The 15,001-nt window shown below is 58.1% G+C and overlaps 1 protein-coding gene across 1 annotated transcript in view; it reads left to right on the top strand.

The window, feature by feature from the left end:
- Positions 1-15,001, top strand: part of ACAN (aggrecan) — a 31,526-nt gene that overhangs the window by 12,879 nt on the left and 3,646 nt on the right. Inside the window, exons 5-8 of the mRNA XM_036355819.1 lie at positions 574-599; positions 5,755-5,845; positions 9,964-10,077; positions 14,191-14,349. Coding sequence (XP_036211712.1) covers positions 574-599; positions 5,755-5,845; positions 9,964-10,077; positions 14,191-14,349 — 390 coding nt within the window. The remainder of the gene's footprint in view (positions 1-573; positions 600-5,754; positions 5,846-9,963; positions 10,078-14,190; positions 14,350-15,001) is intronic.

Here is a 15,001-nt window from a genome sequence, read left to right as displayed (position 1 = left end):
GACCCTTTAATACAGTTCCTCATGTTGTGGTGACCCCCAACCATAACATTATTTTCGTTGCTACTTCATACCTGTAATGCTGCTACTGTGATGAATCGTCACGTAAATATCTGATATGCAGGGTGTATTTTCATGGTTCGCAACCCACAGGTTGAGAACCGCTGCAAATCTCACAAAGCCAGGCCCCCACACCCAGTGGGTTGTGTGGATGGCACCCCCTAAAATCCCGCAAAGCACAGCCTGAGGGTGCTGGGGAGTTTCTTGGTCTCCCTCTTTCCCTCCCTTTCTCCTTTCTTTCCAGAGACACTGTGCAAGGTTCCATTAGAAAATGTCTGAACACATCTCTGAGCTCTTGAAAGAAAAAAAATTTTTTTTTTAATATTTTTATTGATTTCAGAGAGGAAGGGAGAGGGGGAGAGAGAGATGGAAATATCAATGATGAGAGAGAATCACGGGTCGGCTGCCTCCTGCATGCCCCACACTGGGGATCAAGCCCGCAACTCGGGCATGTGCCCTTGACCGGAATCAAACCCGGGACCCTTCAGTCTGCAGGCCGACCCTCTACCCACTGAGCCAAACCAGCCAGGGCAAAGAAAAATGTTACTGTGAAGGGAATGGAATTGGGCTTCTCTGCATGAGCTTAAAATGGGCAGAGTTACTAAATCCCCACCTTGTCTTTCTTCCTCTCGTCCTCCAGGGGTCCCTCCTACATGGCCTCCCACTAGCACAGCCACAGAGGAGAGCACAGAAGGCCCTTCTGCCACAGAAGTGCCCTTGGCCTCGGAGGAGCCATCCCCCTCAGAAGAGCCATCCCCCTCGAAGGAGCCATCCCCCTCAGAGGAGCCAGCCCCCTCCCAGGAGCCGCTGTTCACACCTTCACCCCCAGTGCCCAGTGGGATGGAGCTGCCAGGCTCCGGGGAGGCATCCGGGGCACCGGAAGTCAGTGGTGACTTCTCAGCCAGTGGAGAAGCTTCAGGACACCCGGACGCCAGTGGGCAGCCCTCGGAAGACCTTGACTCCAGTGGTGTCACCTCAGCAGCGGGCTCAGGCCTGCCTGTGGGAAGTGGACTGGCCTCGGGGGAGGAAGATAGAATTACATGGTCCAACACCTCTCACGTTGGGGGGCTGCCTTCTGGGGGTGAGGGTCTAGAAGGCTCTGCCTCCGGGGTAGAGGACCTGGGTGGACTTCCTTCTGGAGGTGAGACTCATCCAGAAGGTTCTGCCTCTGGAGTAGAGGACCTGGGTGGACTTCCTAGTGGAGATGAGAGTCATCTAGAGACATCTACCTCTGGAGTAGACCTCGGTGGACTTCCTTCTGGAGGCGAGAGTCATCCAGAAAGTTCTGCCTCTGGAATAGAGGACCTCAGTGGACTTCCTTCTGGAGGTGAGAGTCATCTGGAGACGTCTACCTCTGGAGTAGACCTGGGTGGACTTCCTTCTGGAGGTGAGACTCATCCAGAAAGTTCTACCTCTGGAGTAGACCTGAGTGGACTTCCTTCTGGCGGTGAGACTCATCCAGAAGGTTCTGCCTCTGGAGTAGACCTGAGTGGACTTCCTTCTGGCGGTGAGACTCATCCAGAAGGTTCTGCCTCTGGAGTAGAGGACCTGGGTGGACTTCCTTCTGGAGGTGAGACTCATCTGGAGACGTCTACCTCTGGAGTAGAAGACCTCGGTGGACTTCCTTCTGGAGGAGAGGGTCTTCCAGAAACTTCTGCCTCTGGAGTAGAGGACCTTGGTGGACTACCTTCTGGAGGAGAGGGTCTTCCAGAAACTTCTGCCTCTGGAGTAGAGGACCTCGGTGGACTTCCTTCTGGAGGAGAGTGTCTTCCAGAATCTTCTGCCTCTGGAGTAGAGGACCTCGGTGGACTTCCTTCTGGAGGAGAGGGTCTTCCAGAAACTTCTGCCTCTGGAGTAGAGGACCTCGGTGGACTTCCTTCTGGAGGAGAGGGTCTTCCAGAAACTTCTGCCTCTGGAGTAGAGGACCTCGGTGGACTTCCTTCTGGAGAAGAGGGTCTTCCAGAAACTTCTGCCTCTGGAGTAGAGGACCTCGGTGGACTTCCTTCTGGAGGAGAGGGTCTAGAGACCTCTGGTTCTGGACCCAAGGATCTCAGCGGGTTGCCTTCTGGAAAAGAAGACTTGATCGGGTCAGCTTCTGGAGACTCGGGCCTGGGCGGGATACCTTCTGGAACTCTCGGAAGCGGGCAAGTTCCGGAAGCCAGTGGCCTTCCCTCCGGATTCAGCGGTGAGTATTCTGGCACGGACCTCGGCAGCGGCCCATCCTCCGGCTCGCCGGACTTCAGCGGGCTTCCCTCGGGGCTCCCGACGGTCTCCCTGGTGGATACCACGCTGGTGGAAGTGGTCACAGCTGCCACGGCGAGCGAGCTGGAGGGGCGGGGCACTGTCGGCGTGAGCGGTGCTGGCGAGGTATCCGGGCTGCCCTTCGGCGAGTCGGACGTGAGCGGGGGCGCGAGCGGGTTCCCTTCGGGAGCTGAACTCAGTGGCCAGCCATCTGGATCCCCCGACATCAGTGGGGAAACATCTGGATTCTTTGGTGTCAGCGGGCAGCCGTCAGGATTCCCTGACCTCGGCGGGGGGACATCCGGGCTCTTTGAGCTCAGTGGGCAGCCGTCGGGGTTTCCGGAGGAGACGTCTGGAATGGCCGAGCTCAGTGGACAGTCCTCCGGACAGCCAGGTGTCAGCAGAGAAGCTTCTGGAGACCTTGGCAGTGGCCGCCCGTTTGGCATGACCGACGCGAGTGGAGAAACGTCTGGGGTCCCTGACCTCAGTGGGCAGGCCTCGGGGTGGCCCGGGTTCAGCGGGGCCCCCTCGGGGATCCCCGACCTGGTTTCTGGCGCCACGAGCGGCAGCGGCGACGCTTCCGGCGTTACGTTCGTGGACAGCACCTTCGTGGAGGTGACCCCAACTCCGTTTAGAGAAGAAGAAGGCTTGGGATCCGTGGAACTCAGCGGCCTCCCTTCTGGGGAGACGGATCTCTCGGGCACCTCAGGGATGGTGGACGTGAGCGGACAGTCGTCCGGGGCCATTGCCTCCAGCGGGTTTCCGTCGCAGCCTCCAGAATTCAGCGGCCTGCCCAGCGGAGACGCCGAGGTCAGCGGGGAGGCCTCCGGCGCCGAGGTGGGGAGCGGCCTGCCCTCCGGAGCCTACGACGGCAGTGGACTTCCACGGGGCTTCCCCACCGTCTCGCTCGTCGACAGGACTTTGGTGGAATCTGTAACCCAGCCTCCAACGGCCCAAGAAGCAGGGGAGGGGCCCTCGGGCATTCTAGAACTCAGCGGCGCCCATTCCGGAGCGCCGGATGTGTCCGGAGACCATTCTGGACTGTCGGACCTCAGCGGGCTGCAGTCCGGGCTGGGGGAGCCCAGCGGCGAGCCTTCGAGCACCCCGTATTTCAGCGGGGACTTTTACGGCTCCACGGATGCCAGTGGGGCGTCTTCTGCAGCCATGGGCACCAGCGGGGAGGCCTCGGGACTGCCCGACGTCACTCTAATCACTTCCGAATTCGTGGAGGGTGTCACAGAACCAACTGTTTCCCAGGAACTCGGCCAGAGACCCCCTTTGACACACACCCCCCAGGTTTTTGAGTCCAGCGGAGAAGCCTCTACATCGGGGGACCTCAGTGGAGCCACGCCAAGCTTCCCCGGGTCTGGGGTCGAGGCGTCATCGGTCCCAGAATCCAGCAGCGAAACGTCTGCCTCTCCTGAGGCTGGGGTGGGGGTGTCTGCCGCTCCTGAGGCCAGCGGGGTGGCTTCAGGGACCCCTGATCTGGGGGAAACCACCTCTGCCTTCCCCGAAGCTGACCTGGAGGGAGCCTCAGGCCTGGGAGTGAGCGGCAGCCCCTCCACCTTCCAGGAAGGGCCCACGGAGGGCTCCACCCCGTCGGGAATGAGTGGAGAGTCGACCACCACCTATGATGTGGCCACGGAGACCTCGGGCTGGCCTTCGGCCACTCCCGGGGCTTCTGGAGGCGGGCCGGAGATCAGCGGGGACCCGTCTGGTCACGCCTCGGGGTTGGGTGTTGTCGTCGGCACCAGCGTCCCGGAGTTTGAATGGACCCAGCAGCCCCAGCGCCCTGCAGAGGCGAATCTGGAAGTGGAGTCCTCAAGCCTCGTGCATTCGGGAGAAGAGGCCCAAACGGCCGAAACTGCCGTCTTCCCAACGGACGCTTCTTCCATCCCAGCTCCGGCAGAAGGGACTGAAGGATTGGAGGCCACCACTACAGGTATGGCTGACATCTCTTTTTCCTTTCCATGTGTTCGGCTAGTTCAGAGGGTAGCAGAGTGGGAGGCGGTGTAGATTCAAGTCTCTGAGCACAGCTCCCCCAGAGATGAGCTGTGCAGCCTCAGGCAAGTTTCTTAACCTCTCTGAGCCTCCCCCGGGAAATGGGAATAGGACCAGGGAAGATTAAACAGCATGTAAATATATACAGCAGCTCCTCGGGTCACGTCGGAGATCCATTCCTACGGCGCGACGTAACGCGATTTTCGTCGTAGGTCGGAACCCACCTACATAAGCACCTTCGTCGCTCACAGGGAGCACATAGACAGCAGTCATGAAGTAAAACAGTAAAAAAAAAACATTTTTTAAGAAAGATAACAATTCTTGACCTTTACTGGTGGTAAATAAATAATAAGAAACATAAAGCACATATGTACAGACGTCGAAATGACGGAACTTTTTTTTTATAAATAAATGGGAGATGGCGACGTAACCACAAAACGACGTACGACGTAACCCGAAGACTGTCTGTATAAAATGAGCGCTGAGCATCCGAGTAGGCACACAGGACACACTCATAGAGATCAGTGATTGTGCCCTGGCCAGTTTGGCTCAGTGGATAGAGCGCCGGCCTGCGGACTGAAGGGTCCCAGGTTCAATTCTGGTCAAGGGCATGTACCTCGGTTGCAGGCTTGATCTCCGGCCCTGGTTGGAGCATGTGCAGAGGCAACCAATTGATGTGTCTCTCTCACATCGATGTTTCTCTCTGTGTGTGTGTCTCTCTCTCCCTCCTACTCTCTCTAAAAATCAATGGGAAAATATCCTCCAGTGAGGATTAGCAACAACAAAAAAAGATTAGTGATGGTTACCATTAAGTTCCATCTTGAGAACATTGATGTGTGAACCTGATTATTTGTCTTTGGCACAGAGAGAGGGACGATGACTATGGGTCAAGCATGTCAAACTCGCGGCTGGCAGGCCGCAGGCCTCAATAAAGCAAGTTTATTGAATAATGCTGGAAATTGTGCTCCTGGCCCCTTTTCATGAGTGAGTATAGGATGAGAGAATGAACCTCCTGGTGGCCTTTATCCCCAAATATTTACTTTTGTGCAGGGTTCAAACCAGCACAATTTAAGGAATGACGAGGTATCATTTGGGCTGAGTCCTGACTTGAGCCCCGGGGTCCCCACCCCGACCCCAGTCCAAGGGACTCCTCTGGACTGTAGTGACTGTCACACCTTAGCAGCATCCCAGCACCGGGCACCAGCAGCTGGGCCTTTCCCTGACTTTTGTTCTGGGGTCCCTTGCACATCGCTGTGTGCCCAGGCCCCGGGTACCAGGGCCAGGTGTCCAGGAGGCGCCCCAGAAACACGCTGACCCCAAATCAGCCTCGTGAGCTTACGGGACTTCGTGCCCCAACCTGGGGGTCTGGGAGGCTGCGCCGCACCCCAGGCGGCCGGCTGCTGTGTGCTTAGCCTCTCCCCGGGGGGTGCAGCCCGAGCCAGGTCCTGCGGCGAGGATCCCTATGGCCCTGGGACCTGCCAGGAGACGGAGGGACACGTGCTATGCCTGTGCCCCCCTGGCCACACTGGCGAGCACTGTGATGTAGGTAAGGCCCTCATGGATGCAGGCAGGGGAGGGTGGGGACCACCGAGGTCACCTGGGCCTCAGGCTGCTCAGACTACCTGGGACTAGAAGCCACGTCTTTCTAGGGCAGTGATGGTGAACCTATGACACACGTGTCAGAGGTGACATGCGAACTCATTTTTTTGGTTGATTTTTCTTTGTTAAATAGCATTTAAATATATAAAATAAATATCAAAAATATAAGTCTTTGTTTTACTATGGTTGCAAATATCAAAAAATTTCTATATGTGACACGGCACCAGAGTTAAGTTAGGGTTTTTCAAAATGCTGACACGCCGAGCTCAAAAAGGTCGCCATCACTGTTCTAGGGCATCTGTTCTACATGGCGGTTTAGGAGGAAAAAGTCAAGCTAAGTAACGAAACAGAGAAGTAGTTAGTGTAGCTGATGGTGGTTTGAGGTGTGGAATGCGAAATATACTTGAATTGTTTTTTTCCTATTAAAATATATTTTTATTGATTTTAGAGAGGAAGGGAGAGGGAGAGAGAGAGGAAAAAAACATCAATGATGCAAGAGAATCATTAACTGGCTGCCTCCTGCATGCCTCACACTGGGGATGGGGCTTGCAACCCAGGCATGTGCCCTTGACCGGAATCGAATCCGGGACCCTTCAGTCCTCAGTCCAATGCTCTATCCGCTGAGCCAAACCAGCTAGGGCATGTGCTTGAATTTTGAAGATAAAAGTTGAGACTTCAAAGAAATGCTGAAGGAGGGTGTGTGTTGGGGATCGCCGGTCACGCCCCACGGTCCCTGTGGGGACACTCAGAAGGGCTATTGTGCATCATGGAGGGCAGACCTCTCCGACGAAAGTCCCTGCGTGCATGGGTCTGGGTGGGGTTTGGGTCCCCGTCGTGCCCTGCAGGAAATGACGCAGAGCTTGTCCCCGAGCTCCGGGATTCACGGCTGGCTTCAGGTCAGGTGTGATCCAGCAGCTCATTCTTAGCAGCCCCTTCCCCAACCTGATACTGAAAGCAAAAGTGTGACCCTGGTATCAGAAGTCACAGCACGCGTCCCCGAGCCCCTGACATTAGAAATAGGTGACAGTGGACCTTAACTAACCTCATGTAAGGACAGCCTTTCTCTAATCACGTCTTTTATTTTTTTATATATATTTTCAATTGATTTCAGAGAGGACGAGAGAGAGAGAGAGAGAGAGAGAAAGAGAGAGAGAGAGAAGGGAGCAATAGAAACATCAATGATGAGAGAGAATCATGGATGGGCTGCCTCCTGCACGCCCCCGACTGGGGATGGAGCCCACCACCCAGGCATGTGCCCTGACCGGGAATCGGCCCGTGACCTCCTGGTTCATAGGTCAATGCTCTACCCCCTTAGCCACACTGGCTGGGCTCTGACCATGTCTTTTAAAAAGGCTTTCTTCCCAGTCAGCTTTGTGAGTAGCTTGGTCACTTCACCTGTTTCCTTACCTGGTCGCATGGCACAGTGACCTTCCTGCCACAGGCCTGTTGGGGGGATCATGTGTGTGAGACGTAGCATGTGGCTCAGGGGAGATTCCTGAGACATCGTGGGTCCCTCTCTTTCCTCTCTTCCTTCATGTCATCTGCCCGATGCCCACAGCCCTCCCCGTCCCCACCTGCCGCCACCTTGTCTGGGGTCCCCTCTCTGCGCTCGCTCACAGCGGGGCCGGCCCCACTCCTTCTCATGGTTCCAGAAGATGAGCAGTGTCCTGACTGTCCTTCACGGAAAGATGTGGCCATGCAGGGCCAGGGCGGCTGTAAAAAGCCCCATCCGGGGCCATCAGCCCTCTTCATCCTGCTCGGGATGCTGACTCGAAGCCTCCCTGAACCCCCCAAGACACCCACAGGCTGTCTGGACTCCAGGACGGTCGCCCTTCCTTCCCTCCTCGTGTGTGAACCCAGGGGCCTTGCACAAGACCCTCTGAGCCCTGGAACCGGCTCCTTGAGTTGTACAGCCCCCTTCGTCCCCCCAACTTTCTCAGATGTATCCTGGCCACACACAGAAGACAAAACAAAACTGCTCCCTGAAACCTCAGGCCATAGTGTCGAGGGGGAGTGGGGGGCGGGGTGATAGAAGCTGCTGGAACACCTGGAAGCCACCTGGCCGGACCTCCCGGGGCCTCTGCCCCTCCCGCCCTCTCCTCCTGGTCTGGGCACAGGCCCCAGGGCTGACATCTGGCTCCTCCGCCCACAGGCCCCCCCTGACCCCCCCCACCCCGCTCTGTACAACTGCTTTAGCGCCTACATTTGCTTCATCCCCCCCCCCTCGCCCAGTGCTCCCCGTCTCCCGCAATGACGCCGCTACTGGACAGAGGAGAGGGGTCACCCCCAGCTTCCGCCGGCCCACCAGCCTGACCTATTGCTGCTCCTGCTGCTGCTGGGAACCCAAGTGCATGCTGGGATTGCAGTCCGTCCCTCATGCATTTGGGTTTTGCTTGGAACAGTTCCAGACTCGGAACTGTCGGTGCCTAGTCCGCGGCCTGCACTCCTCCGACGTGAAGTTAAGAAGTTCGCGGGAAGAGGCAGACGCCCGCAGGCCACCCATTCGCTGCACAGACCCAACCCTCGTCTAGGCGGCACGGAGAAGGGTCCAGAAGAAAGTGCGTTTGCCTTCTAATCAGAGGACTGTCAGGTGTTGTCTGCCCTTGTGAGAGGCCCCCCTAGACACGTCGGGTCCTGAAGGTTGTAGCACAGACGCACATACCCAGGCTGAACCACGTATCCGGGTGCCCCCTGAGCCCGCGGAACCCATTCATCGCAGACTTTCATTGATCTCCTGGCAAGAGGAGCTTTGCAGTCCCTTGCAACATGTTCCCAGGGGAAGTCGCCCAGGAAAGAACCAGCAGGAAAAGACAGACAGACGAGATTAGGAGATGCAGTGCTCACCTCGGCCAGTGGAGAAAACCTCGATGCAAAGGCCATACCGATTCAAGTCCTGCAAAGAAGTGGGGTCAGAAAGAACATCTTGGACTGGAAGAACGGAAGGGAAGAGAGGGCCTGGGAAGGCAAGGCTGATGGCGACCTGCCTGTGTCCCACCGGCTGGTGTTGGTGGGCGGCCACCTACTTACTAAGTGCCTCGCCGACCGGCTTCAAACACGGGTCTCCCACCGGCCAGGAGGGACCCCCTCTGAAGTTGTGACTCACTGGAGTTGTCCACGTCATCGGAATCCTTAGGCACAAACAAGATCGCCTAGGGGAGGGTTGGGCTGGGTTTCTGGCTCACCCCCCCACCCCACCCCAAGAGAACAATGCTGGCTTCATCTTCAGAAGATGCTCCAAAAACTTATTTACTGAAGACAAGAACGGTGTCCGCAACCCACAGATGTTCCTGGTTCCCAGGCACACGTCCCATCCTGCCATTTTTTCATCGTTTCCTACTCTGCAGACCTTTTTATTCACTCGAGCGTTGCATGGCCTTGCCTTCCGCCCCTGGCGCACAGCTACAGAGGAAGCGAGGAAAAAGGAAGAGCTTAGCCAAGCTTCAAGAACTTGACCTTCAACGTCCTTGCTCAACGCCACGTCAGACCCCCATGGCTTCTTTTTTTATTATTAATTTTAGGAAAGGGAGAGGGAGGGAGAGAAACATCAGTGATGAGAGAGAATCATGGATCGGCTGCCTCCTGCACGCCCCATACTGGGGATTGAGCCTAGAACCCGGGCATGTGCCCTGACCGGGAATCGAACCGTGACCTCCTGGTTCATAGGTCGACGCTCAACCACTGAGCCACGCCTGCCGGGCCCCACAGCTTTTTGAAATAGTCTCAAGAGAAGGCATCTTGGAGGTACTCCGCGCTCACCCTCCCCAATAGGCATTTGGCTTTCAAAGCACCACCTCTCTCACGCACTTGGAAATCGGGCCCCACGCTCACTCAGCTTGCCGATCAAGAACCACATGCATCCAGGAGACCCCTCGCTGCATCTTCGGCTCAGCTCCAGGATGGCGGCGGCGGCAGCAGCAGCAGCAGCAGCAACAGTTCTCAGGAAACCCAGCCACCCCTCCCAGGGCTCAGGAGAGCCGCAGGGCCGGCCACCCGGAACGAGGCCGCAGTGCTCGCGAAGCCGCGTCGCCGGCGGGCGTCCTAATGGTGGCCCTTGGTTTCTTGCAGACATTGATGAGTGCCTCTCAAGCCCTTGTGTGAATGGAGCCACCTGCGTGGACGCCATCGACTCTTTCACATGCTTATGCCTTCCCAGCTACCGAGGGGACCTGTGTGAGATCGGTACGGCCGGCCGTCTCGGCTTCAGCTAATGTTGCTAACCGCTGCACCCCCTCCTCCTCCCTCACCCTCCCCTGCTAACCACAGGCTCCGGGCCCTGGCCGGGGGCCCCCCGCGGTCCATCCAGAGAGAAGTCCACCCGACTCACTGCCACTCCTTCTGTTGCTGTCCCACCTCTGGGGCAGTGGCTGATCTAAGAATAGGGGAGATGTGCAGGCCGGGCCAGCCGGCACTTTGGAATGTGGGGCTCTGGGTGACCTATATTTTATTTTAATGTATTTTTATTTCAGAGAGGAAGGGAGAGAGAGAGAGAAACATCAGTGGTGAGAGAGAGTCATTCATCGGCTGCCTCCTGCACGCCCCACATTGGGGATCGAGCCTGCCACCCGGGCATGTGCCCTGACCGGGAATTGAACCGTGACCTCCTGGTTCACAGGATGACGCTCAACCACTGAGCCATACCGGCCGGGCTATTTTAATATATTTTTGTTGATTTCAGAGAGGAAGGGAGAGGGAGAGAGAGAGAGAAACATCAATGGTGAGAGAATCATGGATCAGCTGCCTCTTGCACGCCCCACACTAGGGATCAAGCCTGCTACCCTGGGCATGTGCCCTGATCGGGAATCGAACCGTGACCTCCTGGTTTATAGGTCAACACTCAGCCACTGAGCCATGCTGGCTGGGCTCTGGGAGACCTTTAAAACACTAATCTTTTCCTAGTTGGTTTGGCTCAGTGGATAGAGCGTCAGCCTGCGGACTGAAGGGTCCCAGGTTCCATTCCGGGCAGGGACACATGCCCGGGTTGCAGGCTCGATCCCCGGTAGGCGGCATGCAGGAGGCAGCCGATCAATGATTCTCTCTCATCGTTGATGTTTCTCTCTCTCTCTCTCTCTCCCCCTCTCCCTTCCTCTCTGAAAGCAATAAAAATATGTTTTAAATAAATAATAAGTAAATAAAACACTAACCTCCTCAGGGCCTCCAGGCCCACGGTGATGCACCGTCAAGGGCAGTGCACGCATCAGACTAAGAGGACAGAGCAGACTCTGCGTGTTGGCCTTGAAGGAAGCCGTGGGCGGGAGTAACTGACTCTCACTCGGGTTGACAGCCAGGGACCTTCCTCGCCTGGGCACGGGCATGAGCGTGCGTCTGCTGCTTGTGGCCCGTGGGACCTCGGCGGCACCCTCCATGGCACTGGGAGCCACTGTGCCTCCCAGGCCAAGCTGCCTTCCCCTTCTTCTCTGGCCAGAGCTGCGGTTTGCCTGCCTGAGAGCTCCCGCGTCACCCGCATGCCCCGGTCATGCATGGTGACAGGGACGGCTGCCTGTCACCCTCTCCTCTTCACCAGGGTGACCGATGCCATGACAATGCCACTCCGGCCCACACTTCCTTTCTCCCTCCCCCGTGCAAGGCGGAGGGCTGGCTAGAGAGAACAGGGCCTCAGTGCAAAGGGCAAGGACTGAGTTTCATCTCTTGGGCCTTGCCTGTCCCTCTGCTTCTGCACCTGAGCCAGGCTCTCCCAGGGCAGCGGCGCATGCCAGGCCGAGCCCCCCGCTCCCTCACCAGGAGCCTCATGTCCTGGCTCTCAGGGCCATCCCAGCTCAGAATGGGGGAGATAAGAATTACGGTTGCTAGTAGCAACAGCCCATAGAGAACTGGAAGTGTTCAGGGGCTTAAAACCATCTTTTTTATTTATTTTTATTTTTTTAAATATATTTTATTGATTTTTTACAGAGAGGAAGGGAGAGGAATAGAGAGTTAAAAACATCGATGAGAGAGAAACAGCGACCAGCTGCCTCCTGCACGCCCCCTACTGGGGATGTGCCCGCAACCAAGGTACATGCCTTTGACCGGAATCGAACCTGGGACCCTTCAGTCCGCAGGCCGACGCTCTATCCACTGAGCCAAACCGGTTAGGGCAAAACCATCTTTTCTAACATATTTTTATTGATTTCAGAGAGGAAGGGAGAGGGAGAGAGAGAGAGAAACACCAATGATGAGAGAGAATCATGGTTCGGCTGCCTCCTGCATGCCCCTACTGGGGATTAAGCCTGCAACCCGGGCATGTGCCCTTGACCGGGAATCGAGCAGTAACCTCCCGGTTCATAGGTCGACGCCCAACCACTGAGCCACGCCAGCTGGGCAAAAACCACTTGTAATGCAGTCTCAGGCTGGACATCCCAGAAACTTGCAGAAAGCAGTGGGAACTCCTGGGCAGTCCCCCTTTGGTCCTAAGCAGTGTGGGAGGCAGGAGGATCGCATGTTCCTGGAGGCATTGCCAAGGTCACAGGCTGGCGGGGGAACTTCAGGCACATGCAAGCAAAGGCCCAAGTGCTCCTCCTCCTCCTCCCTGCAGCCTCCCATCCTCCACTCTCACCCCAAGTCCCCAAGACTTCGGTGCATGGGGTCCTGGCTGGGGTGGGAGGATAGAGGTATAAGCATTTTCTCCACAGGATGGCAACATATTTGTCATGGGAGAGAAGGGTCTGGAAGGTCCGTACGGACCACAGCTCCCGGGCACCAGGCTGGGAGTGGGGATGTCCTGTGGGCGTGGAGGCGGGGCCCTGACAGGACATTGGATGGAGCCAGAGCCGCCCTGCTGGGCCCTGGGCACGGGCACCCAGCTAAGCAGGGCTGCGTCTCCTCTCCCGTCCCATCCTGAGCTCGCATCACCCCCAGGCCCTCCTGCCTGGGCTCTGGTCCCCCTGCTTCTCCCACTCCCAGCTCCCCTGCAACACTGTGGCTACTTCCTCCTCCCCCTCCCCGCCCCAGGCCTCCATCCTGCATGCATGGCCCTGGCTCTCCCGCAGCAGCTGCCTGCTCCAGCTGGGCCCTCAGACACTGAGGTGGCCCAAGAATGGACCGCACAGCCAGCCCTGGGGTGGCCTGGGTGCCGCACCAGCTCTGAGGCCTCCCGCCTTCTTTCCAGACCTTTGCCCAAAGGCATTGCCCTTGGGAGCAGCAGCACCCTCCTGGGCCCCCCTGCTGCTCTGCCTCTTTCCTCTCAGCCTGCTGGCCTCCCACTCTCCCCGTTCCACCCATTGGCCACGCCTGCACCCCTCCAGCCCGAGTTCCTTCCCCTCCCAACTGGTCCTCTCCCCCTGGGAGGCTGCCCAGGGCCCTGGGGCACCTGTGCCTGGGGGGTCCCCCCGGGCAGAAGGAAAGAAGGGGTCTGGGAATTCCCTCCGCCCAGCGCTGTGCCCACAAATGTTTAACAGCCGGCTGGGCTCTCGGAGCCGAAGGGGGAGCCCTCACGTGCAGCAGCCGCCCGTTTCCGAGGGAGCATGCTCCCACCGGGCCCATTGCAAGATGCCGCTGTGATGGCCGGAGGCAGAGTTGGGAAGACGCACACATCAGGACCCTCCCACCCATGCCTGAGAGCCTCCCCCCCCCCCCCCGCCCCCGCCTGGCTGTCCCCCCAGGCTGCCCCGGGAGCTCCACTCCTGCACCAGGAGCCCCATGCCCAGCCCCTCCTCCGAACTCAGAACCCGTGACCCATAGAGCTTTGTGGGGAGGGACGCTCCTCCCCGCTCCTCACCTGCCACCGAGAGAAAATCAAAAGCTAGGACCCCCGTCTTGGCTGCTTGGCCCTTTAAGAGGGAGACACGGTGCACTGAACAGAGCCAGCTCGGACGGATGGACAGACAGACTTGCAGCTCTGCGTCCTCTTTGGACGCAAAGCACTTATTTCTGCTCCTCTGTCCCCACCCCAGGGTCCTTCCTGCCCCCAGCTCTGCCTCCTGCTGCTGCCGCCTTCACACCCTCCCCGCAATCCCCTCTCTCCCTAGAGACCCTCAGAGCCTCAAAGCTTCCCGCCTCCCACCTTCCCACCTCCCCCAGAGCAGGCAGAGACAGGAGAGAAGCTGGGGAGGTTGGGGGAGGAGGAGGAGCCGAGAGAGGGAAGGATCCCGGGCTTTTCTCTGAGGGTGGGAACCTGCACCCAGGGCCCAGGGGCCAGGGCCAGGCCTCCCTGGCTTCCACCCTGAGCCCCACCCAGCTGGGCCTCCCCCTCGTTGGAGGGGGTGATATGGAAGGCAGGGCGAACACAGGAGTCTGTGCCATGAGGCTGGCGGCCTAGGCCCCTCCCGTCAAGCCACCCCCCCCCCACTTGTGTTGCAGACCAGGCGCTGTGCGAGGAGGGCTGGACCAAGTTCCAGGGCCACTGCTACCGCCACTTCCCGGAGCGCGAGAGCTGGGTGGACGCCGAGAGCCGCTGCCGGAAGCACCAGTCCCACCTGAGCAGCATCCTCACCCCCGAGGAGCAGGAGTTCGTCAACAGTGAGTGCGGTGGGGTCTCAAGGCGGAGGGGAACTGGAAGCCGGCAGACTGGGACCCAGCGAGGCTGCAGGGGTGGGGCAGGGAGGGCAGGAAGGGCTTCCCTCAGCCTGAGAGAGAAGAGAGGGGTCTTTGGGGCCAGTGGCTCCTGCTGCACCCAGGACAGCCCAGCATCTATCAGAATGAACCCCCTGCCCTGGCCGGTGTGGCTCAGTGGATAGAGCACCGGCCTGCGGACTGAAGGGTCCCAGGGTCGATTCCGGTCAAGGACATGTACCTGGGTTGCGGGCACATTCCCAGTAGGGGGTGTACAGGAGGCAGCTGATTGATGTTTCTCTCTCATCGATGTTTCTAACTCTCTATGCCTCTCCCTTCCTCCCTGTAAAAAATCAATAAAATATATAATAATAATAATAATAATAATAATAATAATAAGTCAGCCCCAGAGTAACCCTGTGGCTGTCACCAGCCTGTGCCAGCTGGGGGCGGTGGGCGCAGGCACTCCCATCACGCACGTGCCCCTGTCCGGACCTCAGAAGCGGGTGGCGTGCTCCTCGGAGCGCACCCCCCTCCCGCCACCCCCATCTTCTCCGCCTCTGTGAGCTCCAGTGTCTGAGACATCCCCAGGGTGTTTCCACCCCAACACCCGCGTCCT

Source organism: Myotis myotis, unplaced genomic scaffold (genome assembly GCF_014108235.1).
Source record: "Myotis myotis isolate mMyoMyo1 unplaced genomic scaffold, mMyoMyo1.p scaffold_m19_p_23, whole genome shotgun sequence".
In the NCBI taxonomy this organism is placed as follows: domain Eukaryota; kingdom Metazoa; phylum Chordata; class Mammalia; order Chiroptera; family Vespertilionidae; genus Myotis; species Myotis myotis.
This window is presented reverse-complemented; position numbering and strand designations above follow the sequence as displayed.